Raw genomic sequence first — 25143 nt, 5'->3', positions numbered from 1 at the left:
GCCAACAAAGAGCTATCCAGCCTAATCCCACTTCCCAGCTCTTGGTCTGTAGCCCTGCAGGTTAGAGCATCCCAGGTGCACATCCAAGTACTATTTAAATGTGGTTAGGGTTCCTGCCTCTACCACCCTTTCAGGCAGTGAGTTCCAGACCCCCACAACCCTCTGGGTGAAGAAACTTCCCCTCAAATCCCCTCTAAACCTTCCCCCAATTACTTTAAATCTGTGCCCCCTGGTTTTTGACCCCTCTGCTAAGGGAAATAGGTCCTTTCTATTCACTTTATCTATGCTCCTCATAATTTTATACACCTCAATAAGGTCTCCTCTCAGCCTCCTCTGTTCCAAGGAAAACAGACCAGCCTATCCAGTCTTTCCTCATAGAAAGATTCTCTACTCCCGGCAACATCCTTGTAAATCTCCTCTGTACCCTCTCTAGTGCAATCACATCTTTCCTGTAATGTGGTGACCAGAACTGCACGCAGTACTCTAGCTGAGGCCTAACTAGTGTTTTATACAGTTGAAGCATAACCCCCCCTGCTCTTGTATTCTATGCCACGGCTAATAAAGGGAAGCATTCCGTATGCCTTCTTAACCACCTTATCTACCTGGCCTGCTACCTTCAGGGATCTGTGGACATGCTCCAAGGTCCCTTTGTTCCTCTACACTACTCAGTGTCCTACCATTTAATGTGTATTCCCTTTCCTTGTTAGCCCTCCCCAAATGCATTACCTCACACTTCTCCGGATTGAATTCCATTTGGCACTGTTCTGCCCACCTGACCAATTTATTGATATCTTCCTGCAGTCTGCAGCTTCCTTCTCAGTAGCAACCACACAGCATTGAGGACAAAATTAGTCCGCGTTACTGCTCCTGATTACTCTTCAATGACCCTCAGTAGATAGTGTACCTATCTGGAACTCAGGTGTGTCAAGATTTAGCTTAGCTGCAACAGTTTCACGGTTTAGGTTCACATGTGAAGAACGGCCCTTTTGGTGAAATACCAAAGGGCTCTTGGTGCCAGTATGAGCAGGCACATCGAGGAGAGGAGGGAAACCTGTTTTAAAAAGACAAAAACATCTGCAGAAAATAACATCTGTGTGACAGACACTTGCCTCTGCTGCCTCATGAATTCTCCCATCAGCCAGTTTGGCAGCTCTGCAATGGAGTTGTCAGAGCAAGTTGTTCCACAAACTGAGCCTGTCCAAAAAAAATCTCAAAATGCACATCAATACCCCTTTAAGTCAGATATCAGTGTTTTCTCTGTGAATCAGAACCGTTAAGCCAAATAACGTTTTCCTTGATTCAATAATTCAAGTAGATCATTTAATAAGTAAGTATGTGTAAAAGACCAAAAAGAAGTTGACATCTTTATTAATAGCCCATGAACAGTCCTCTGTCTATTTCTGGCTCCTAATGGCAGAAAGAATGTCATCATTACTATCTGATGTTGCCAGTTTTTGAACAAGTTGAATCTTTCTGTCAATACATTTGCTTTCTGAATCGGGTTTTTGTCACCCATAGAGACTTATTCAGTTCGACTCAAGCTGAAAACAGTTGCTTGGTCCACATATGAACTTCTCCCCCAGCAGACATTGGTAATTATCTGAGAACAGATGCTGGGTCACAATAGTTACCAGCCGTCCTGACCTTGTATCAAAAACCAGACTACATTTTTAGGGCTCTCCATTTATTGTTTAGGTTGCAACTCTACAAAATTATTTTGTAGAAAGAACTATTCTCAGGGAAATGATTAAAAAACAAAGTAGACTAATGGCTGTGTTGAACTGCTGGCTTTCATTAAACCAGCAGTCATGACAAGGAAATTAAATGGCTAAATTTATGGCGCAGCACATTTTGGCAAGTGGTGTAAGACCCAGCTCAGGGCGGCTGCCTCTCAAAACTTCGGCTTTGCATGGGCTGCAGTAATAACTCTTCTGTTGGCTTTTCACCACTAACATTCTAATCAGCACAAGGGGCACTGGTGAGCACATGGGCGCAAGCACGGATTGTGCAACGCTTTGCTTGTCTAACTACAGAGCCAGCAGTATAAGGTATAACAACAGAAAATGCTGGAAAAACTCAGCAAGTCAGGCAACATCCGTGGAGAGAAATTTGAGTTGACGTTTCGGGTTTGACCCTTCTTCAAAACTGGAGAGAAAAGGAACTAGATCGAAGGCAGGGCTGCGATCGGACAAAAGAATAAAAGAACCAAAAGAAGTAAAAGAGATTAGGTAGCTAACTGGTACCTTTGGCATAGAAGCACCGTTAATGGAAACATATCTGCAACACTTCTGTAGAAATAGTAACAGCCAGCAGCAGTTATCTGAATGTGTGATGATACTATATACATGTTGTTCATATACTGCTTCTGCCCTTAAATACCTTTCAGACACTGTCCAGGTGGCTCAGCTGGTTGAGGCAGTCAGCAACCGAACCATACAAGGTCTGTGCTGAGTTTGCTGATCTCAGCTGGGGCATGAATGGGCAGGAGCTGGGCACATTTTGGTTTCAAAAGCCCTGAGCTGGGGAGATGAAAATCAGCCAAGCTTCCTGATCTAATTGCTATCCAACAACTACTGCTGGAAGTGTGCACACGTGGACATCAGGTGAGGATAAGAGTGGCTTAGCTGTAATGCTCCATGCAGTTGAATAGCTGACTGATGCTCATTGTCTGCGTTCACACATGAAGGATGGTACCAGTTGAGTAAGGTACTGGAAAGTGACCGGCGCCTATGTAATCACGCCTGGAAATTGGTGAATAAAAAAAGCAAAAAACTGCACCACCCATACCCAATATATAGTGCTCCTTTTGCATGTGCATTTTTGCTGCAGCATACATACCTCTTATACAAAAGAGACACTGCTGAAAATACAGTGTTTCATTTGCTGCAAATATTAGTATTCACATTTGCAATTCAAAGTACTGACAGCAGCTGAAAACTGTGTGCCAAGTAATTACTTAATCTGATCAATATATGAACAGGCTAATAGGATTTTTACTCTTTACAGTTAAAATGTGTACGAATCTAAATTGAAAAAAAAACGTGAGCAATCCTCACCACTGAGACATGGATTAAAGTATTATGGGACATAATACCTCTAGAAAATTGACCTATTCACTGAGGCTGAGATAGGATCAGTTTGAGAAAGTGTGCTCCCCCACCCCCACCCCCACTTTCTGGACTTCTGCAAACAAGCAACTAATCCGATTTCACCTCCAAGGAAAGATCGATGTCCTTCAAACTCCAAACAATGGATTTTACACTGTCCGTGTGATGTGAGCAGACAGGTATTTCTATGAACATTACTGTTATTTCACAAACAGGACCTGCGCATCAGAGGAAAACCTACTGACCCTGAGAAACAAAAATTCCTATTAGATATCAGTGATAGAAACAAAATCTATAAACATGGTATGTCCATTTGAAATAAAATAAGAAATCAAATTGTGTCCACCAGTCGAAAATATATGTTTGTGTTTTTACAACAGATTTGTGTTATTTATTAGTATATACAAGCTGGGTTAAACCATCTAATGATAAAATAAATGAAATGTGTGAGTGACCAGTCTAGCAATGATTACAGGTTTGACTGACTGACAGGTGCTTGTAAGAAAGCTTCGTCTTCAGAGCAACTCTAAATCCTATTACAACAGAGTAGTCAGTATATTGGATTTATTTAAATGAGAGACTGATATCATCTGGATAAAGAAATGGAATCATCTCTGGATGCTGTAGGATGTCTGATACCGTGTCAAGGCAATCATCACGTCACTAGAAGACAAGGTTTGCTTTTATTAGTTTTCAAAAAAAACAAAATAAAAAATACTGATGTGAAAATCCCTTATCAAAACTACATGTGGTGCGTATACCCCATTGAAAGCAGGAATACCCAGTTCATGTCAGCAATGCAGACCTGGTTGACAATTTATTTTGTGGCGATTGTGCTCTAAAGGTAAATTAATTGAATGTTTTATTTTACTGTTTGCACCCAGTGTTAGCATTTAGTAGTCCCTAGTTGCTTCCCTGGAAGCTCAATGGGTAAATACACTTCCAGGTGTGGCTGTGGTCTGTACTGATCAGGAGGATCCCAGTTTTGATCCTTGGCTTGTGCTGAGTTAGCTAACCCTAGCCTCATCTAAGGAGAACACACAAAAGCCCACAGTGGGATCCCCCCATACCACTAGTCTAAGGAGAGGGGGGGGGGGGGGACAATCTGCTAGAGTTCCAGCTCCTCATCACTCTCCGGTGAGCCCTGACAAAAAACTTGTGGACTTTGGATGTGGACTGGAGCAGGGTTAGCTGTGATGCCCATGGTCAAGTCACTTGCTGGCACTAGTGTCCAAGTTCGCGTGGAGAATGGGCAGTTAGGCCAGGTACTGGAAGGCTGTGAATGCAACCAGACATGAATCAGTGCTTTCAGGAGAGGAAAGGAGAGATGGGAGAAAAATAAAAATAAAATCGACCAAGCAACTTCAGACAAGCAATTCCCACGGTACCACTGTGACAATTTGGTTTCTGATACCATCCCGAATTGATTGAGATCAGGAGAGTTTACTATATTTATACACAGAGAAGGGCTCAATGAGGTGATTAGTAATGCAAATTACAGGTTACATCTGGCACCACAAATTCTTTGCATCTTCATTGTAATAAAAAGTAAGGCAATATCAAGCAAAACACACTGGAAAGTTTCACACTGCAGCAAATGTAGTCACTGCTCCAGTGTAAATCTACCCTGAGGAATATATGCAGACAGGCCCGCATATTGCTCAGAGCATGCTATCCCTAACTGTCTCAGGAACTGTATCTGTGCAAAAACAAAGGTAACAAATCGGAGTCATATGACCCATAATATTTACGCGATTACGGTTGTTTCAATCCGTGGTCTGTTGCTGTATATGCCGGGCAGTGTAATATATTTGTCAGTTAATCTATTGCTGTGTCTCAATTCCCTGCGTGTGCACGCAAATTTCCATGTGACAAGCAACATGGCTGTTGCTGATGATCCTGGCAGAGTTGCAGAGGACAAACAAATAGTGTATCTTTGTTGACATAAAAGTGGAAATGAAGAGTATTCAAAAGATTTCACTGTCCTTTGACAGTATCCAAGTCATAATGTACGGCATCATTTAGAAGGTGCGTTGATTTATATAAGTAACATTAATGTGTCATTAATATTGAATGTTAATGAGGCTCATCAGCTTCACTCAAGCTTCAGGCAGGAATTCTGCCCTCTGACTTATTAATGAGGTACTTCCACAAGCAATTAAAGTTTACTGCTTCAGAAGTGTGCTGTTTACAGCCTTGACATTCAGAATAAAAGGAAAAATATGCACCATTGAAAGATTATTCCCCACTGGTATGTCATAACCAACCTGATCCTGCTGAAATTCAGCTTCTACAAGAGTGTGCATGCTGTTGGCCTTGAAAATGAACTCAAGGAAAGCTGGATATGTCTGGAACCTAAGCTTTCAGTTCTAGCACACATTCAATTGTTCAGTTTTTCCAGCTATCTCACAAATGGCAAAGGTTTCAACTTTCTGAACAAGAGGTCAGAATTAAAAGTTCAGTTTGAGGGAATCAGTAGAAAAAAAGTCAAAGAAACCTGAACACAGAATCATCGGAGGATATGGTAACTGTTTCCAATGCCATGCTAATGGATTCCTGAAATGTAATCCTTTGGCATATCAGTGCCGGCACTGTGAGAATGCTGAGCAGAGATTTATGAGTATAAGGAACACAATGCCGCTTGCTACACAGTACTGTATTGTTCTCCAGAGAACAACTGCACCGTTGAGTGATTTCCAGCAGGAGAGAGGGCAGCAGAGTGAGTCCTAAATCCAGCAGTTCAGTGTGTATGCTGCATACATTAGCTTTCCGCAAAGACAGGAAAATCCATCATTAGTTTTCCTAAGGGAGACTTTCCGCCACATATGAAAAGAAGAAGCCCACTAAAAAAGTTACTTTTCCTGGTAAAAACGTTATTCCTGTATAGTGACAGGACTGAGTTTTTCTTGATGCTACTACACCTGCAACTCTGGAAACCAGCGTACAGACTCGCTGGGGAATATCAGAAGCCAAAATATTGCGACATACCGTGAAGTGCACGAGCCACAATAATCACGATTTTCTCTTTTCTGCATTGTGATTACCATTGTAACCATTATAAATCAGCTTGAAGAGATTAATTAAGAACCATTTCCCTCATTCCCTTTCCATTTAGTTTTTTTCTCCCTCTTGTTTCCTGAAGGTGATTACTCGCTTGGCTATAGTTCCATGGATGCCAGCAGTCCCCAGTACTTTCACCGGGGGCCTATATACGTGAGCCTGGCCAGTGAGCATCAGGTGGTTTGTAGTGCTTCGTATCACACCACACCGCACATTACATTTACCAGACTGCAATCGGGGGAAATATGATATCCAAAGTTTTATCTTATAAATCACAACACCACTGCAGATTTCTAATAATTCTGAAGTAACATTTCGAGGCAGAAATGCTAAACTCTTACCTTTACACAGGACTCAAAAGCAAATCTTACTATTTCCAGATGAGCACAGGTGAAAGGCCTTACCTAATATTTAGCGATTTTTTCCTGAGTTCAGTCCAACGGAAATTCATGTCATCAAGACGTCTCTGTAGCAAAACCCCATCCTCTGCTCCCTCCAGACCCTTAAGTATTTTCTGTCCATTCTCATCCAAGTTATGGTAAGTGTCAGTGTGAGCATCAATTTCTGACTGAAGATCCTGTCAAAGAAGACAAAGAAAAAAAAAACATTTCTTTTGCATCCACCGATTTGCCAGAAATGGGTTTTCACAGTCAGGACAATCACTGAACTGTGCCTGACTTCACGTTTTACTCAATTCAATAATAAATTGGAAAAAAAATTGACAACAAAACAAAAAATACACTCCTGACACCACTGACCTTTACGTGATAAGTTTTTCTTTGTAACATTTTGAGTCTAAGCCTTGGAAGAATGCAGAGGTTTTGAGGCGTCTGCATCATGCCTGCATGGTTTACTCGGGAAAGCACAGATCCCTGTCCGCTTTCTGCTCAATAATTTGTCACTGGAAAGGAACCAGCCTCAGCATTCAATATTGCATAACCAACCCGAAGGACACAAAACCATCATTCAGGGTAGTCAATGTAGGAGGCCTTTCAGTAACACAACAGTTGAATAGACCACTCATAAAATTAGCTTTGTCTTTTATCGAAAAAAAAAGCATCACAGTTCTCAATTCTCTTTAAATTTTAAAGGGCTCTGGCATGTGAACATTCCTCAAACAGATGCCACACTCCTATTTGCAAACAGCTAAGCATATCCCAGCATACCAACCCACCTACTGGCCTGATTGGGCCTATTGTATAACGTTTAGTGAGCATTTAACTTTTCTGTACATTCGGCAATTGTTTTCTTTTCAAGATCCTTCCTACATGCATGCTCTCAAAAAGAAATATAGTGCGAGAGTATCAATGTGGGTAAACTCTGATACCCCAAACTGTTGGGACCGTCAACATTGGACAAATCATCGGTGAGAGATATTTCACTTGTGAGCCAAATATTTGAAGCATCTACTCCCACTTAAATCATAAACATGGCTAAAAACAACAAACTGTATTTGCCAAATGGGCCACAGGGAACAAAACATGTTAAAACTGAAAATATTGGAAAATTCAAGGAAAAATAGAAGATGCTGGAAATACAGAGCAGGTCCATCAGTATCTTTGATGATTGCTCCAACCGCAACTCCTCAGATAATGAAACAGTTTATGCTGGTATGCAGCAAGACCGGGACAACATCCAGGCTTGGACTGATCAGTGGCAAGTAAAATTCACGCTACAGAAGTGCCAGGCAATGACCATCTCCAACAAGGAAGAGCCTAACCATCTTCCCTTGTCCTTCAATGACATTACATTCGCTAAATCCTTCACCCTCAACATCCCGGGGTCATCATTGACCAGAAATTAAACTGGAATAGCCACATAATTAATGGGACTGAAAGCCGATAAATCCCCAGGGCCTGATAATCTGTATCACAGAGTACTAAAAGAGGTAGCCATGGAAATAGTGGATGCATTGGTTGTCATCTTCCAAAATTCTATAGAATATGGAACAGTTCCTGCAGATTGGAAGATGGCAAATGTAACCCCACTATTTAAAAGGACACTTAGAAAATAGCAACGGGATTAGACAAAGTCAACATGAATTTATGAACGGGAAGTCGTGTTTGACAAACCTACTGGAGTTTTTTGAGGATGTAACTGATAGAATAGATAAGGGAGAACCAGTGGATGTGGTGTATTTGGATTTTCAGAAGGCCTTTGATAAAGTTCCACATAAGAGGTTAGTGTGCAAAATTAAAACACATGGGATTGGGGGTAATAAACTGGCATGGATTGAAAATTGGTTAACAGACAGGAAACAGAGAGTAGGAATAAATGGGTCTTTTTCGGGTGGCAGGCGGTGACTAGTGGAGCACCGCAGGGATCAGTGCTTGGGCCCCAGCTATTCACAATATATATCAATGATTTGGATGAGGGAACCAAGTGTAATATTTCCAAGTTTGCTGATGACATGAAACTAGGTGGGATTGTGAGCTGTGAGGAGGATGCAAAGATGCTTCAAGGCGATTTAGACAAGTTGATTGAGTGGGCAAATACATGGCAGATGCAGTATAACGTGGATAAATGTGAAGTTATCCACTTCGGTAGGAAAAACAGAAAGGTAGAGTATTATTTAAATGGTGATAGATTGGGGAAAGTTGATGTACAGAGGGACTTGGGTGTCCTTGTACACCAGTCACTGAAAGCAAACATGCAGGTGCAGCAAGCAGTTAGGAAGGCAAATGGTATGTTGGCCTTCATTGCAAGAGGATTTGAGTACAGGAGCAAGGATGTCTTACTAGTTATACAGGGCCTTGGTGAGACCACACCTGGAGTACTGTGTGCAGTTTTGGTCTCCTTACCTAAGAAAGGATATACTTGCCATAGAGGGAGTGCAGCGAAGGTTCACCGGACTGATTCCTGGGATGGCAGGACTTCGTATGAGGAGAGATTGGGTCGACTAGGCCTGTATTCACTAGAGTTTAGAAGAATGAAAGGGGATCTAATTGAAACGTATAAAATTCTGACGGGGCTAGACAGACTGGATGCAGGGAGGATGTTTCCCCTAGCTGGGGGGTCTAGAACGAGGGGTCACAGTCTCAGGGTACGGGGTAGGACATTTAGGACTGAGGTGAGGAGAAATTTCTTTACTCAGAGGGTGGTGAACCTGTGGAATTCTCTACCACAGAAGGCTGTGGAGGCCAAGTCACTGAATATATTTAAGAAGGAGATAGATAGATTTCTAGGCACAAAAGGCATCAAGTGGTATGGGGAGAGAGTGGGAATATGGTATTGAGATAGAGGATCAGCCATGATCATATTGAATGGCCTACTCCTGCTCCTATTTTTCTATGTTTCTATAAATGCCATGGCTACCAGAGCAGGTCAGTGGCAGGGGGGGGGCGGCGGACGGATGCGGAGACACAACTGCCCTTGGCTAATGAGCCTAGGGAATCAGATCTCAGGGGCCCAGCCTTCAAAAGAACAATGATTCAGGAGCATTGATCTCATGTGGAGGCAGTAGAGGTGGTTTCACATATATGGTTGAAATGATGGGTAAGTGGAAGGAATCTATTGCCCGGCTCTGCTACACATTGCAGGAAGTATCTCACAACCTGCAGAACATCCTGAAAATTGTGGCAGCCTGGGAGGTTTCTGTGGCATCAAGATGGCAAGAAGAGCTTATAAAGACTTTGGAGTGACAGCTACCACTGGCTCAATGGATGCCTTGAGGGTCAGCCTGAATTCCACACTTGCACAGTACTTCCAAGACCTCATTGGAACTATTCAGTCTGTGATGACACTGACCTGCATCACCCGAGCCTGCACTTAGCACTAGTGGCCTGCAAGGGGTGGGTGCAGATGTTGCTGTCTCTCCAGAGAGTGCCAATGAACCCATTTCTTTAAGACCTTCACATGAGGCAGCTTCAGACTTGGGCCCAGCTACTGCAAGCGCTGGGCTGCCAGAAACTGATCCCTCTGGAACAGCCCCTGCCCTAAGACAAGAGTCACTTCAGGTCTCTAAGGTTCCAGTAAAGTAAGGCAGCTGGCACAAACGATATTCATGGTGTTACGTAGTTGTACAAAGGGAGAATTGACTTTCTTGGTGCTTCCTGTTGAATATTGCTGTTTAAAGTAAAGGCAGCTTGCTCACATGGAGTTGTGAGTTCGTTTCAGTGTCTGCTACAACTTTCAGGAATTGGATGATGGCAGGGAAAATGTAGATTTCTGACTTATGAAGGGCCTTGGCAGAAGTCTTGAAAAGTGAGGGACTTTATGAGAGGGGAGAACAAGCAGGTATGAATTGACATTATTTGGTGAGTCAACATTTATTTATCGGAAGTTCTGGTTTATTAGTTGTGCTGCTCTTGCTCTTGCTGCTGGCTCTCCCGTTCCACTCCCTCTATGCCGTGGGGATTTCTCAGTCAGACTTTTTGGTCTGCAGAACCTGGTGAGTGAGTGTCGATTTAGGAAAGAGATACCTTTGGTGATGCCTGATTCTAAGGGCCTCCAACCTAGCCTCTTCCATGTCTTCATCCTCCTCCTTTTCATAACATTAAAATAAGGGGATTGCCATTGTGAAATCTATGTCTATAGTACAAAGCTGAACAAAAGTAGCACCAAAAGACTCAACCCCCAAAGTACCAAAAACGTTATGGCGGATTTGAGTCTGTAGCCTTTAAGAACACTCTGTTTACAGCCTCAAATCTGGCGGTAATTCAGAGGCAAATCCAGGCCCCCGTGTGTAATTTCAGGTGAGATCAACTAGTATATATTACACACACATACACATTGTAGATCAATTACATATTATTTAACCTAAGCCGTGAGAACAGGTTCAGCTTGTGAAAGCTTATTTATGGGTCCTACCAAATGTGACGGGTAGGTTACTTACATAGAAACATAGAAGATAGGAGCAGGAGTAGGCCATTCGGCCCCTCGAGCCCGCTCCGCCATTCAATGAGATCATGGCTGATCATCCAAATTCAGTTCCCTGTCCCTGCCTTCTCCCCATATCCCTTGATCCCTTTAGCCTTAAGAAATATATCTAACTCCTTCTTGAATATATTTAATGAATTGGCCTCAGCTGCCTTCTGTGGTAGAGAATTCCACAGGTTCACCACTCTCTGGGTGAAGAAATTCCTCCTCATCTTTGTCCTAAATGGCTTACCCCTTATCCTTAGACTGTGACCCCTGGTTCTGGACTCCCCCGCCATCGGGAACATCCTTCCTGCATCTAGTCTGTCTAGTCCTGTTAGAATTTTATAAGTTTCAATGAGATCCCCTCTCATTCTTCTAAACTCCAGCGAGTATAAGCCCAATCGACCCAATCTCTCCTCATACGTCATTCCTGCCATCCCAGGTATCAGTCTGGTGAATCTTCGCTGCACTTCCTCCATGGCAAGAACATCCTTCCTCAAATAAGGTGACCAAAACTGCACACAATACTCAAGGTGTGGTCTCACCAAGGCCCTGTACAACTGCAGCAAGACATCCTTGTTCCTGTACTCGAACCCTCTCGCTACAAAGGCCAACATACCATTTGCCTTCTTAGGACACCCAGGTCTCGTTACTTGATGAGCTACCAGTGGAAACACTACATTGATAGCCCCGTATGTTCGAAAAGCAACCTTTCGAATTGGACTGTTGCAGACCTAGCTCATCCCTTACAGACTGGTTACAAACATTTAACATGGATGATAACTGGAACAAGTTAACATTTCTCAATAAAATGTATATGTACTTTCACTCCACAACAAACTGATTTATTGTGGCTGTTCATCTTATTGATACATTTCCTATTTTGTCATTATAGATCTGTTTGCACATAAGATACATCACTATAATTGATTGTTAAGTCCAAAAGCTGCAGTACAACACAAAAATGATTGTTTCCTGGAGATAATTGTCAGCAATGTTATTGAACACACAGCACACCTGTATCAAATTCTTCTCTGTTATTTTAAAGGAGTTAGCCTCTCCATTAAAATGCCAGAGCAGAATTAGATGCGTACAGTACATGTTAAATGCTTGTATGAGAGCATTGTTCACAGCAATTTCCAGGCTATAGCCACAATCCTTATAATTTAAAGATAAAACAAGCTTTTATTTTGAAGAGGACAGCCCTGATTTATACAACTCCTCTCTTGCACCCAAGATCTCAGGTGTGCTTTCGAATGCACAGTGCAGGAAGAGAAAACAAGTGCCGGTTTCGGCATATTTCCATACACATTGGCCAATATCCTCCAAGTACAATGATTAGGGCCATATTCTTCTCTTCTGGTTCTTGTTTTAAAAGGAAAAATATGTTTGATTTGAACAAATGGCACCACAATAAGAAAACTGATTTCTCTGATATTATTTTACCATGGGAAAACAATATTGAAATGGATTTGTTTCTTTTGCAATTGACTGTTGGACCTACAATTGTGGCTATTGATAAAATAACAAGTGTCCTTCAATCTTCAGTTCGCACCAAAAATAATTCCACGGCTTAATTTATTTAAGACAAGGGGGGTCATTTCTGTTTTGGGCGCAGGTTATGGATCGGATGCCTGTTGTACACTCTGCCTGATATTCCACGTGGAAAGGTAAATCGGGCAGGATGTACAACGGGCAGTCGATCCGCAGCCACTAGTGTTCTGCCCATGCCCAAAGTGAAAATTACCATCCCCCCCTCCCCCATGTCTTGAAGCCTGCGCAGTATTATGTAATAAAAACAAAATGCTACACAGACTTCCAAGACAATGCAAGAAAGAACTGGCAGCTATCCGTGGTGCTTTTGCTCCGATCCATCAGTTAATTTCCTATTTTCTCAGGACTGGCTTGTGTAATTTAGAGGTTTGTATATGAAAATCCACTGTAACCATACACTGAAATATCAAGCTATCACCTGGGTGTCAGGTTCCAAGTGCAGCACTAAACATTTTTTACAGCTGTTATTTATTGTACAGAAGACATTTCTGTTTTTCCCAAGTCCTATGTTGCTCACCAATATATATTCATCAGTTAGTAGCATTCTTGCCTCTGAGTCAAAGGTTCAAGTATCATTGCAGGACTTGAGCACATAATCTAGGCTTACTCTGCAGTGCAGTGCTGAGGGGATGCTGCAGTGTTCGAGGTGTCGTCCTTTTGAGTGAGGTAGTAAGCCAAGATCCCATCTGTTTGCAGAAGAGCAATGAGTTCTCTTGCTGTTCTGGCCAATATTCCTTCTTGAACTGTTATCACCAAAAACTGATTAACAGGTCTTTTGTTTAATTGCCGGCTGAACCTTGCAACAAACATTCCAATGGTTCCAACAGAATACAGTTATGGTGACTTTTAAACTTAGTTATAGTGGTATTTGGAGTATCGGATCATCTGTACCAATACACGTCTCCACAATTGGCAATCTTTTCGCAAGTAAACATCTCACTTTTAAAAGAGCTTATTGACACAACAGTAACTCTTTTAGATGGATCATAAGATATCTAAAGTATCCATCAGGTACGGTAGCACAGTGGTTATGTTACTGGACTAGTAATCCAGAGGCCTGGAACCATGAGTTCTAAATCCCACCATGAAATTTAAATTCAATTAATTAAATAAAAATCTGCATTAAAAAAAAGGCTAATTCAGTAATTCATGAAACTACCGTCATTAAAAACTCATCTGGTTCACTAATGTACTTTAGAGAAGGAAATCTGCCACCTTTATCATCTGGTCTATATGTGACTCTTAACTGCCCCAGCAACTGTGGGAGGACCTTCACCTCACAGACTGTAGCAGTTCAAGAAGGTGGCTTACCACCACCTTCTCGACGGCAATAAATGCTGGCCTTGCCACATCCCACAATGAATAAAAAGTTGCCTTTCATAGAATAAATGCTTACTTTTAAATACAAGTTACAAAAGTCTAGTCCTCGGAGACACTTACAGCTCAAAAAGGATATATACCTGAAAACAGTCACTATCCTGCTCTGTAATTCTAACTTAAAAATTAGAAATTACTTGTAATGTCAGCATGAATAGATTAAGGTCTCCATTAAAATAGGACGGAGAAGAATTTGGTGTCAGAGCATTAAGTGTTCATAAAGTAAAAGGATTAATGGCAAGTGTTCATCTTACAAATGATTAATATACATAAACTATCATCACAGTATCACAATGCAAAGTGGATACGATCTAAACACTAAATTAATCTATGACTCATTAGGGTCACTAAGACCATGTATAGATTTTATACCAAACGCCTCCACAAGGAAGTTCCCAACCTGATTATTAAGCAAATCTGATCTTTAAGAAAAACAATTATTAACTGTTTAATTAGTGACAAGTCCTGTTGCATCTGCCTGACACTAGCTCCTCGTCAGTCCCCAGTTATTATTTCACAGCTGTGCTTAGACTGGCAGTAATATAGAAGCCAGTGACCATGGTTCAATTAGGTTCTGTTTGCAGATTGTAAGCTCCTGAGTAAATTAGAGAGGGACAGCAATTTATGAAAAAAATGTACAATGTCAGCTCCAGCAAGGTGACTTCAACCCAATCACTGCAGATAATGTCTGACAACCTGATGGTCGTATATGACACTCATATTTTAAACCAGCATTGTTAGCTATTTGGTAATGTTAATCTGCTACGAACAACAAAAATACCACACAGTAAAATTAAGAAATAGAAGAACTCAACTTTAAGAATAACAAGTCTAGCACAGGGGATAATGCAACATTGAAATCAAAGTGGTTTGCATCCTTACTATGACTGTTAATCACTGCAGCAGAAATACTTCACCATTAATATCCAAATACAGTAATGATAAATCTTTGCTAATTCAAATTTGCTATGCTTCACAGAAAGACAAACATAACTTGATTGCTAGCGCTTGAATCTCAAACATGGAGCAGGATAAAATCATGGACCATTTATTTCATAATTGGTATGTGCCAATCTGGAGATCTGTATCCTAACAAATGACAAGTTCCATCTGTTAAACAAGCACTGGGAAAGACTCGAGCTCTGCACATGCTGCTAAGACAGTCTCTCAGATAAGGGTTACTAACAAAGAAAAAAATGCAGGCTTAATGAACAGGACAACGTTTGGAATATATAGCTCTGTGCAACAATTAAGTGCAACTACTCTGAATTCTTATCCCAACACAGTTCATAACAATTACCAGGTAGTCCCAGGTTACCAAGATATTTACTGGAATACAGAAATTTCAAATCATATGAGCCCTGTGAACTATCTGTTTTTATCACATGGAGACAGTAAATGCTCTGACTGGCACACATTTTCTTGGATTACCAATGTGCTATGCGACTGAGTGATAGCATGAGGGTTTCTGCCTGAAATTCCTCACATGCTGAGTTCCTAATTTTAGTCATACCACTACATGGAGAGTCCTAGAAAAGAAGAGCAATTGGCAGGAGGTTCCTCCTTAGATGGATCTTGCAACATCTCCTAGCAGCCAGCTTCAGTGTAGACCAAGGACCACTTCTATGTGACCTTACACGACTTACAAGCTGAAGTGTCATCTTATAAATATCATATACGGTAATGTAACCTTGACCAGTCAAACAGAACACCCTTGTTATTGGGCCAGAACTTCGGGTCCCCACGGGCGAGTACGCGCTGGGTACTCACGCGTAGGCCCAACGAAATGCCGGTTTCGTGCATGCACTGCGCATGCGCGGGAAACCGGAACTTCCATTCCCTTAAAGGAAGGGGTTCACAGGTCGAACGCGTGCACCGGAGAAGCAGCGCGTACGCCTGGAATTTCCAGGAGGGTAAGTCTCCAGCAGCTACGCTTCTAAAAAGCAGTCGCAAGGCCTGCTTTTAACAAGGTTAGTGGTGAATTAAGTAAAATTAAAACATTTTTTCCACAGGTTTATTATTTTTTAAATACTTTAAAGAAAGGTAAGTTTATTTTTAGCCCCGTTAGAAACTGTAATTAATTCTTTTTTAAATGTAATTATTGTTTAAAATAGTTATTTTATGTAATTTATAGTTATTTTAAAAATGTGATTAAAAAAAAAATTATTTGAAGTTTTAGTTATGTTTTGGGGCTGAATTGTATTCATAGATTTGACAGCTCTTCCTGTCAAATTTATGAATGGGCATTCCCTGCTAACATTGGCTCTCCATGGCCCACGTGATCCCAGGGGACGCTTTCTAACTAACTGCGCCCCTGGGATACGCAAGCACTGCGCGCCGGCAGTTGGAGCAGGCCAAGGATCGGAATCCCACGCGGGCCCACAGCTCAACGGCCGGCGCGCAAGGTAAGTGCAGGTCGGAGGCTTGCACCCGCGGGAAGCCTCCGACCCGAATTTCTGGGCCTTTGTATTTAGCTGGAATTAACATGGACCTTCTCATATTCTTCAGATAGTGAAAGAATAAATATAGAGATCATGCAACTGAGGCTATAAACTACAAATCAGGATAATGAACAGTAAAAATTAAACTGTAGTCTAATACAACACATTTCACTTGATTAATGAATTTGCAACTTATACCTCCATAGATATGAAAATAATAAAACAACAATTTGCTAACTCTCCTAATGATACACAAACTTCTTCAGAAGGAAAATAGAAGAGGGAGATACGGGGGCAGGGTGGAAAGAGGTAATTAGTGGGCGGAGGCTCATGTGGAGTATAAAAACAGGCATAGACCAGTTGGGCCGAATGGCCTTCTTCTGTGCTGCAGATTCTATGCAACTTAGACCAGTATCTGTAATACAAACTTATACTTGTGCTTTAATTTATCCCTGCAGAGTATTCATACATTCACCCCTATTTCAAGAGAGTAGAGATAAAGGGTTCATTCTCTGATGTGATCATTGATGTATGTAGCGAACAAAAGTGGCCCCAACACCAATGTCTGGGGCACTCCATTCCCCAACAGCTAGTCTGAAAAATATCTATTTATCACAGCAGTTTGCTGTATTGCCTTTCAGACATCTCTTTATCTATGCCACTTTCCCTTTCATGTGATGACCGCTAATTTTCTCAACCAATTTCATGCGTGGCATTTTATCAAGTACGTTCTGTAAGTCCAGATAAACTATATTACTACATCCCTCAAAAGATTGTGGCCCTGAAATTATGTGGGGATTTTAATGGTGTCCCAGCATAACTCTGGCAGGCGATTTCTCCCCACGTCCCCCCCACCCACCGAGGTCTCTCCCTCCCTTTCTCCTTGCTGTCGAGCCCCCACACCACGCCCCGATCTACTCCGATTGCCCGGGGCCATCCCTAGCGGCACCCGGCCGGCATGCCAATCTGGCTGGCTGCCGGGCAAGAAATGGAGTAAAAAAAATGCTAATTCAGTAGGACCTCCACCATTCCCGTATTTCTGGGTTTCCTGGCCGCAGAAACGCGCCCTGCTCCCTCCCCGCAAATATCGGGGCCGTAATGTGTGCATCATTCAGTCCTTTGCCACAGCTCCCGTCTTTCATGAATTTAAAAAAGTTATGGTTAGCCCTTCCCTACTAAGCCCCTTCAGTATTATAAGGTGCATACCACCTGGTTCTGGACACTTGTGCAATATATTCTATGACTCCTTATCTTAGCCACTAATCACTTGTTTTGAATTTTGTCAAAAGCTTTCTAAAAATCCAAGTATACACTAAGAATTGCTCTTCCTTTGTCCACGAGGTCAAACAATACTGTTGTAGGAGTCACTGGAAATATACAGACTGCGAGACTTTCATAGCAGCAAAGAAAAACGCGTAAAAACAACAGAAAATGGTGGAAAAACTCAGCAGGTCAGGCAACATCCGTGGAGAGAAATTTGAGTTGACGTTTCGGGTCGAAACCCTACTTCAAAACTGGAAAGAAAAGAAAATAGATTGAAGGCAGGGCTGCGATCGGACAAAAGAAGTAAGAGACAATAAAAGGTATTAGAAACCAGACGAGATGGTAATAGGCTGAGATTAGGTGTGAAGTGTACTGGCAGGATAAGAGATAGCTGAAGCGTGTTAGCTTTATTAACTCTCCGCATGGACTGAGGGACTCGGCCTCGTCGCAGGGCTATGACGTCATCACACAATCGACGACTCTTAAAGGGACCCTGCCCCGATAACCCAACCAAGTTCCGTACATAACGTGGAGCGATAACAACACTGGCTATACATAGTGAATTGTGTTACTGTCCCTACTGTCAAGAACCACCAGCAGATTAGTTAAGCATGATATGCCCATTTTTCCTTTCTATATGCAGTACTTTACACTTGTCTGTATTAAATTTCATCTGCCATCATTCTGCCCATCTAAATATTTTGTCCAGCTCATTTTGCAATTTTTGAGCTGCCTCCTCTGAGTCCACTACCTCCCCAATTTAGTATCATCTGCAAATTTGATCAATCTGCTTTGGGTTTCTGAGTCTGTCATTGATATAAATTAGACACAGTAGTGGTCCCAACACCAATCCCTGGGGCATCCCACTCAGCGCTTCCCCTCACCTTGATGTAACTCGTCAAATGAAAACGCATTGTACTCTACCTTTCAGCTAATTTCCTGTCCATACCCAAGATTTACCTTGAACAAGGTGTGCATACATGGAGGAATTTAGCTCATATTGTTTTGGCACAAGATGATGCTAAATTCAGAGACTTGGTAAAAACCCAGGTTGATGTGCAGTTTCCAGTTCATTACAGCCGTGAGCCATTTTTTTAAGCCTCTCACTCTAGAATGAATGGCCCTGATATTAATGGGAAGGGTGTGGGGGAGTGCAGTAACGCGGGGAAAACCCTGGCAGCAATCGGGGGGGGGGGGGGCGGTGGGTGGGTGGTAGTCTGGCGCAAGGTGGGCCCAAGGCTTCCTTGTGGGGCCCTGTGAAGCACTCTTGCCCCTCCTGGCCCACAAGGAAGCCCGAAAAGTAAATTTAAAGCTTACCTTCTGGGCCCCTTCTTGCCCAGGATCCGGCTCCTGCCAGGTTTTGCCTGATGGGGAGCCGACACTGACCCCCTCCCCCTCTCAGGCCTCAGCTTGAAATTGCAGAATGGATCCAGATTGTTGTGTCCGTGTATAATAAGACACAGACTGCAGGAGAACGGTACAACAGGTGTTTACTCAACGTGGCTCACACGGGAACTGATCTGTACAGATTACTACTCAGTACATACATTACACTGATGACATCATAGGACCCCCGCTTTCTTCCTGCGGTGGTCCTGCTCACCTGTTCAAAAGAGCTAGTTCTAAGGGAACACGACGGGAAGGAAGTGGGATCAGAGTGGGTAAGTGAGTCCCGTTAGGTGGGGGCAGTTAAAATCGGGCCCATTTCAAACTGAGTTGAAACTCTAAATGACAGTTAGTTCTTCCACCAAGGCACTGACTATTTAGATGTACGGAGGGGAGAATTAACATGGTAGCATCAACATTCTAAGTGAATGCGCCAGAAGTATTGATTCCACAGTGATTTGATTTACAATCAGGCCATAAGTCTAAGGCACAATTTATTCTTCAAATAGACTTTCCTATTACAACGCTCAGATAGTGTTAAGAGAGGTCTCGAAGGAGAAAATAAATGAAAACACCTGTTCTTCAGCACTGGCTAAATAATGTCGCATCACACTACAGCATCTACTCTCAGCAACATTGATTAAAGAGAGTCAGCTTTACACAGGTACATGATATGCTCGTGTGAGCGCACCACAATGCAAAACTCTTATCAGGTGCAGCACCGCGACATGCATAGATGCAACATGAATACATTAATAGACATTTAAAAACACTTGTGGAATGACTATGTGCCACTGCCATTTCTATTCCTAGTTACCAGGAATAAAGTCAGGCACAACACCTGAGAGTCCAGGGTCATTCCCTCCTCCCCCAGTCTTCCCATTTTGAATTTTATCTGTTACCATGCTCCATGAGGCCATAATGGAGAACACGAGGCACTGTGAGGGGGAAAAATGGTTCACAGTGATATCACTGAAACACATCTTAAAATTAATATTTTGATTCAATATTTTGCTTCCATTTATAAAGTTAATATTTTGATCAAATGTTCATAATTTAGTTTTAATTACTTACCCAAAATACAACCAAATTCATGATCATGAACACAGGGTATGATACCGCAAACTGGGCTTTAGCCTGGAAATTATGGTGTGTGATATTAGTGCACAAATGCTGAGCACACTTATATGATGTTACTTTGTTATTTTAGCAGAAGGGTTAACCCACTCCACTGGTAAATGCACTATGGGTTTGATTAACACCCCAGTTAAAATAGTCGACCAAGTACTAATGCCATTCAAATGTGCCAAGTGTTCATTTACTAATATTGTGCACAGTAATTTCTGGGCTTTTATTGTTTATTGAGGGAAATAAATCCTATCACACATGTTCCATAAATTATTTTTTGTATCAAAATAAACAGATTTAATCTGATATAAATGCACTATGTGGTGTGATAATGGAGACATATAGACCAGGTAGGTCCCATCATCAATCTCTACTCGTGATAGTGGGGCAGAGGATGGATACAATTGGCTTCAAAGAGAGGGGAAAAATCATTAAACGTTCCTGCTTCTGATCGCTACCTTCTCACTTCTACTAGCAGTGCACACGTGAGGATACAAAGTAAGGAAATGATTGGGCTGGTCTGTGATGGCCCTCACTGTTAATTAGCCTTCCAAAACTCACACACAGCCAATTGGATGAGATAGCCGAGGGCTGTAGCTATCTGTGCAATCATACCCTCAGTATGAACCACTGTCTTCAGGAAAGGAAGAAAAGAACAAAATCGACAAAAAGAAAATTGACTGAACAACATGTTAGATTAACGGCCCAGAATTTGCGGTCAGCAGCGAAGCAAAGTCGTTCGCAGCTGGTCCCGAAGTAAGCTTCGCACAAAGATCTCACAATCTCTATGGTGAGAATTTGGGGTTTTCGACGCGTAATTGAAATCAACGGAAGTTAATGGGGGTTCCCAGCAAAGCGCTGCTGTGATATCAACAAGCTGTCTAAGCAACCAATCAAAACATAGAATTCTCACAGACAGCGAACCAGGAAGTGGGTAAGCTCAAAATAACAACAGAAAATGCTGGAAAAACTCTGCAGGCCAGGCAACATCTGTGGAGAGAGAAATAGAGTCTATGTTTCAGGTCAAAACCCTTTGTCAGGACTGGGTAAGCTCCTTTGATTCTAACTTTTTTAAAATGTTAGAGCGAGCAAAACAAATACTGGGCTCTCACATGGGGAAAAGGCAATAATGTTGAACAAACTTTTTTTTAATAAATTTTTTTTTCAGAAGTTCCTTAAAAATTTAACTTTATTAAAATGGATAAATTTGACACTCCACAAAATTAAAATTAGTTTTTCAGGGACAGAACATTTGTTTAGCGGTCAATACGCTGTTAAAACTCCATTTGCACCTAATCCAAAAGGGTCTAACTTTTAATGCGGTATATTACAGTGTAATTACTGCGGAAGAGCTGAAGTTTTCGTCAGTTTCCATGATTTGAGAGATTTCACTGATTGCCGCCTCTGTGGGGGTGGGTGGGTGAGGGTGTGGGGGCAGGCACTGTGCAGCCTGTGGAGGAGCAGTGAATGACAGACCGCAACTTCAGGATTTCCGTATTTGGCTGCGCGTGTGCTCAATCCTGAAGTTGCGGTCAGTTTCAAAGGCGAAATGACGGCGAACATTGCCTGTTTGTCGTCATCAGGACCGCAAATTCCGGGCCAACATTAAAACAGAATTACATTGAGTGGAGGCTTTGCTCAAATATTCCATTCCAAGCATTCCAAATGACTGAATTTATTCAACAACAGTCTGCAAATGATCACCTCAATTTTAGGTGTCATTTATTTTTCTCCCCTCCACTCAAGAAGATGCTGATTCATGCCGATGTAGGATTCTTCTCACCATCCAGGACCCCATCCAAGTGACCATACTGTGTGAGCAGTCTATTGGACCAGAAGGCATATCACATCTAATCCTAATCCTGTCCTCACCAAACATCCACATATGGTGACTTTCCAGCAGGGGTCACGGAATGGCAATCCGGAGCAGAATCTCTGGTTGGTTTTCCCTTCAGTAGACCTGTGGTGCTGTGTAGTGTCCCCAGCTGCCACTGCTCAGCTGAGAACAACTAATTCAGCACACACCGGGATCTGTATGGCTCAGAGAGGTCACTTTACTTGAGACAAGGTCCCACTATTTTTTTCAGGACTCTGATGAACAATTGAGAAGCATCAAGATATTATCACTGCACCAAAAACTTATGCTACTTAGCTGACTAGATCATGAAGCTAAAGTACGAGCATCAGACAAAATTAGTTCTGAGCTCCTTCATGGAAACAAGCCAATAATTACCATAGTCAAACCACTGTAGACAGTCTAACAGCGAAATGTGATTGCATACCTGTCAACATGAACAGAGCTGGGCTTTTTCTCCATTAATTTTGCTTTTACAGCAACAGAGACACATTAACCAAAATAGCAAACATTTTAGTCAGAAACTGTGAACCTTGCTGAATACACCTTTTTAAATTAAGATTTGATACCTTAATTTGTGCTGAGCAATTAACCATCAGATGCTGCACATGCAGGCCTGTACCAATGTTGGTTTATATGGCAGATAGAACTGAGAGTGTGAAATGGTGGAATAAAGTTGATGGGGTGGCAGATGTGCTGCTTCTGAATTGGTCTCAGCATTAAAACCACCCCATGGTTATTTTGCTCTCTACCAGGAATGGTGTGGGTTCTGAACGTGGAATCAGTTATATCAATGCAGCATAACACTTAATAATTCACAGGCACCTAATTATAGCCTCACAATAGTTTCTCTGGCTGCACCCATCATGACATAAAGAGGCAAGTGCCAAACTGAACTGCTATCTGAGTTACGCTGGGCAGCTTATTCTGAACATTTTTACAACTCCCATGAAGTATGCACACATTAGTACAGTCTGAATTTCTGGTTCCAACTCGTGAGAATCCTTTCTTTTAATTGAGTTGAAGGCACAGTACAACAACTGGTTAAATACTAAACATTGGTTAACAGTTGATATCGAATGGTATATTGTTAAACTATGATGCTGTTTTCTTTAGGTCATAAAGCCGGCCTTATACCTGCTGAAAACTGCTCGTAAACTTGAGTTCCAGTGCAGTATAATTGACTTTACAGTCCAGTTAAAATGTACTCACTGTACTGAAATTGTATTTGTTCCAATTCCTGGCATTCCAGCAAAGGACTAGGTCCATACTGCTTTATCCTCTAATCACTGATCTCATCTTATTCAGAAGTTACACTGATATTTGTTTCCGTTCCCTTTTTCTATAAAAACTCTTTCTAGTTTTCCATTGATTTGGAAAACATTCCCTTCAGTTTTACACACACACAGGCTACAACAGTGCCAGTATACAAAGCTTGCTTTCATTCAGCGATCCACCCCAAGGTATTTCTGCCTATTTCCACTGCAATCCATTGCCCTTCAGGATAAAGTAGAGTAGCTACTGCTGCCATTAGTTCCGCTCACATCCCACTGCTTCCAATTAGCACCAATTTCCCCTTACAATAAGGGCACGGCAGAAACAAAGCAGCCTCAAAAGCTGGGAGCGAAGTCAAGAAAGGTTTTCTTGCAGAAATGTTGCCTTCCACCCGCTGAATCATTAAAGCTGCCACAGCAAGTGCAGTGCCACTCTCTTGGGCTTTGCTTTTCCTGATGTTGGGCAGAACAGTGTTTTTATATCGAGTGTTAATTAGCCTCATATACGTTTCTGCCAGTTTCTTAAGTTCTCGCCAGTTCCCCAGGCCTGGTGCTCCTCAAGGAAAGCTGTGTCTAAAAATAATAAACGATCATTCCCTCTGCAATACCGCTTTTACTTCAGCAAAATACTGCAGATGCTGGAAATCCAAAATAACAACAGGAAACGCTGGAAAAACTCAGCAGGCCAGGCAGCATCGGTGGAGAAACAGAGTAAACGTTTCAGGTCGATGACTTTTCGTCAGAACTGGGAAAAAAAAGCAGGAAATGGAAAGCAAGTTTGGGGGCTGGGAAAAGGGGGAGGGGATGAAAGAACAAAAGGGAAGGTCAGTGATAGGATAGAAAGCAGGAGAGGTTATGAGACATTGAGAGACATTAAGAGATATTCAAGGCAAGGGGAGGTGGAAATGGGACAGGTTAAGGAATAAAGGATGGCTCTAGATGGGGTGTGAATTGTGCTGGTAGAATGAAGGACAGCTGAAGGGAGGGAAGAAAAAACAAAAGGTGTGGATAAAAAAAAGAAAATATATATCTATATATATAAATCGGTACTTCTGTCATTCTGTCTATCTGTCTGTCATCGCGTGTGCGTTGCGGGTATGCACTCGAAAGTTACAGGGCGTACCTACGCGCGCGTTACCTCCAAAGAAAGCTTACGCTTCCGAGACGATTTTAAGCGTATTTACGTTTCGGCCGGGCTAAAATTGCGCCCGCGGTATCCCAAAAACCTTCAACATTCCGCTCATTAGCATCTCATTATCCGCTCATTAGCGACAGAGTGACCTCGAGCTCGACCAATCGTACGCCGGGTTGCTGGCGTGTGCCGCCGGGCCAATCGGTGCGCGTGTGGCCGGGCTTTATCGTTCTGAACCGAGGTGAGTCGCCGCCATCTTGATTCCAAACTTTTCCTTTCTTTTTCCCGCTTTCTGCGTCTTAAAAAAAAACGTTGCTTTTAAAACACATATTGTTTTTTTTAAAAATGATTTAGAAAGTAATTAACTGATCTAATCACATTAATTTTCCTACCTTTCCCCGTTTTTCCAGGTAGGCCTAGAAGCCTCGGCGTCTCCTCCGCACCCACGCCCGAGCTAGGCACCTCCTGGCCCCACTCGAAGGCTGGAGGGCCGAGCCTCAGCCCAGCGCCGCTAGGGTGCGCGCGCAGCAGGAGCTGAGACGTCTCTCTCTGCCGGGGCTTGCTGAGCGTCCAGCGTTACCCTGGCAACGGGCGCAATCGGCGGTCTTCACCTCGGGGGGAGGGGGGGCGGCCGCGACCCTCGGGGGGGTGGCCGCGACCCTGGGTGGGGGGGGGCGCGACCCTCGGGGGGGGCCGCGACCCTCGG

The 25143-nt window shown here is 42.5% G+C and overlaps 1 protein-coding gene across 9 annotated transcripts in view; it reads right to left on the bottom strand.

The window, feature by feature from the left end:
- dmd (dystrophin) overlaps positions 1–25143 on the bottom strand; it is a 2562635-nt gene that overhangs the window by 235296 nt on the left and 2302196 nt on the right. For 8 of the 9 annotated variants that reach the window (XM_086007360.1, XM_086007362.1, XM_086007361.1 and 5 more), the window contains one exon: positions 6572–6744. In XM_086007360.1, coding sequence (XP_085863486.1) covers positions 6572–6744 — 173 coding nt within the window. Of the gene's footprint in view, positions 1–6571; positions 6745–6925; positions 6971–25143 lie in introns of those variants that run through there. The other variant, XM_086007369.1, reaches the window with a different exon arrangement.

Source organism: Somniosus microcephalus, chromosome 14 (assembly GCF_052327205.1).
Source record: "Somniosus microcephalus isolate GS21.2 chromosome 14, FLI_Smic_1.0, whole genome shotgun sequence".
Taxonomy (NCBI): Eukaryota; Metazoa; Chordata; class Chondrichthyes; order Squaliformes; family Somniosidae; genus Somniosus; species Somniosus microcephalus.
The sequence above is the reverse complement of the archived record's forward strand: the minus strand, read 5'-3'. Positions and strand labels throughout refer to the sequence as shown.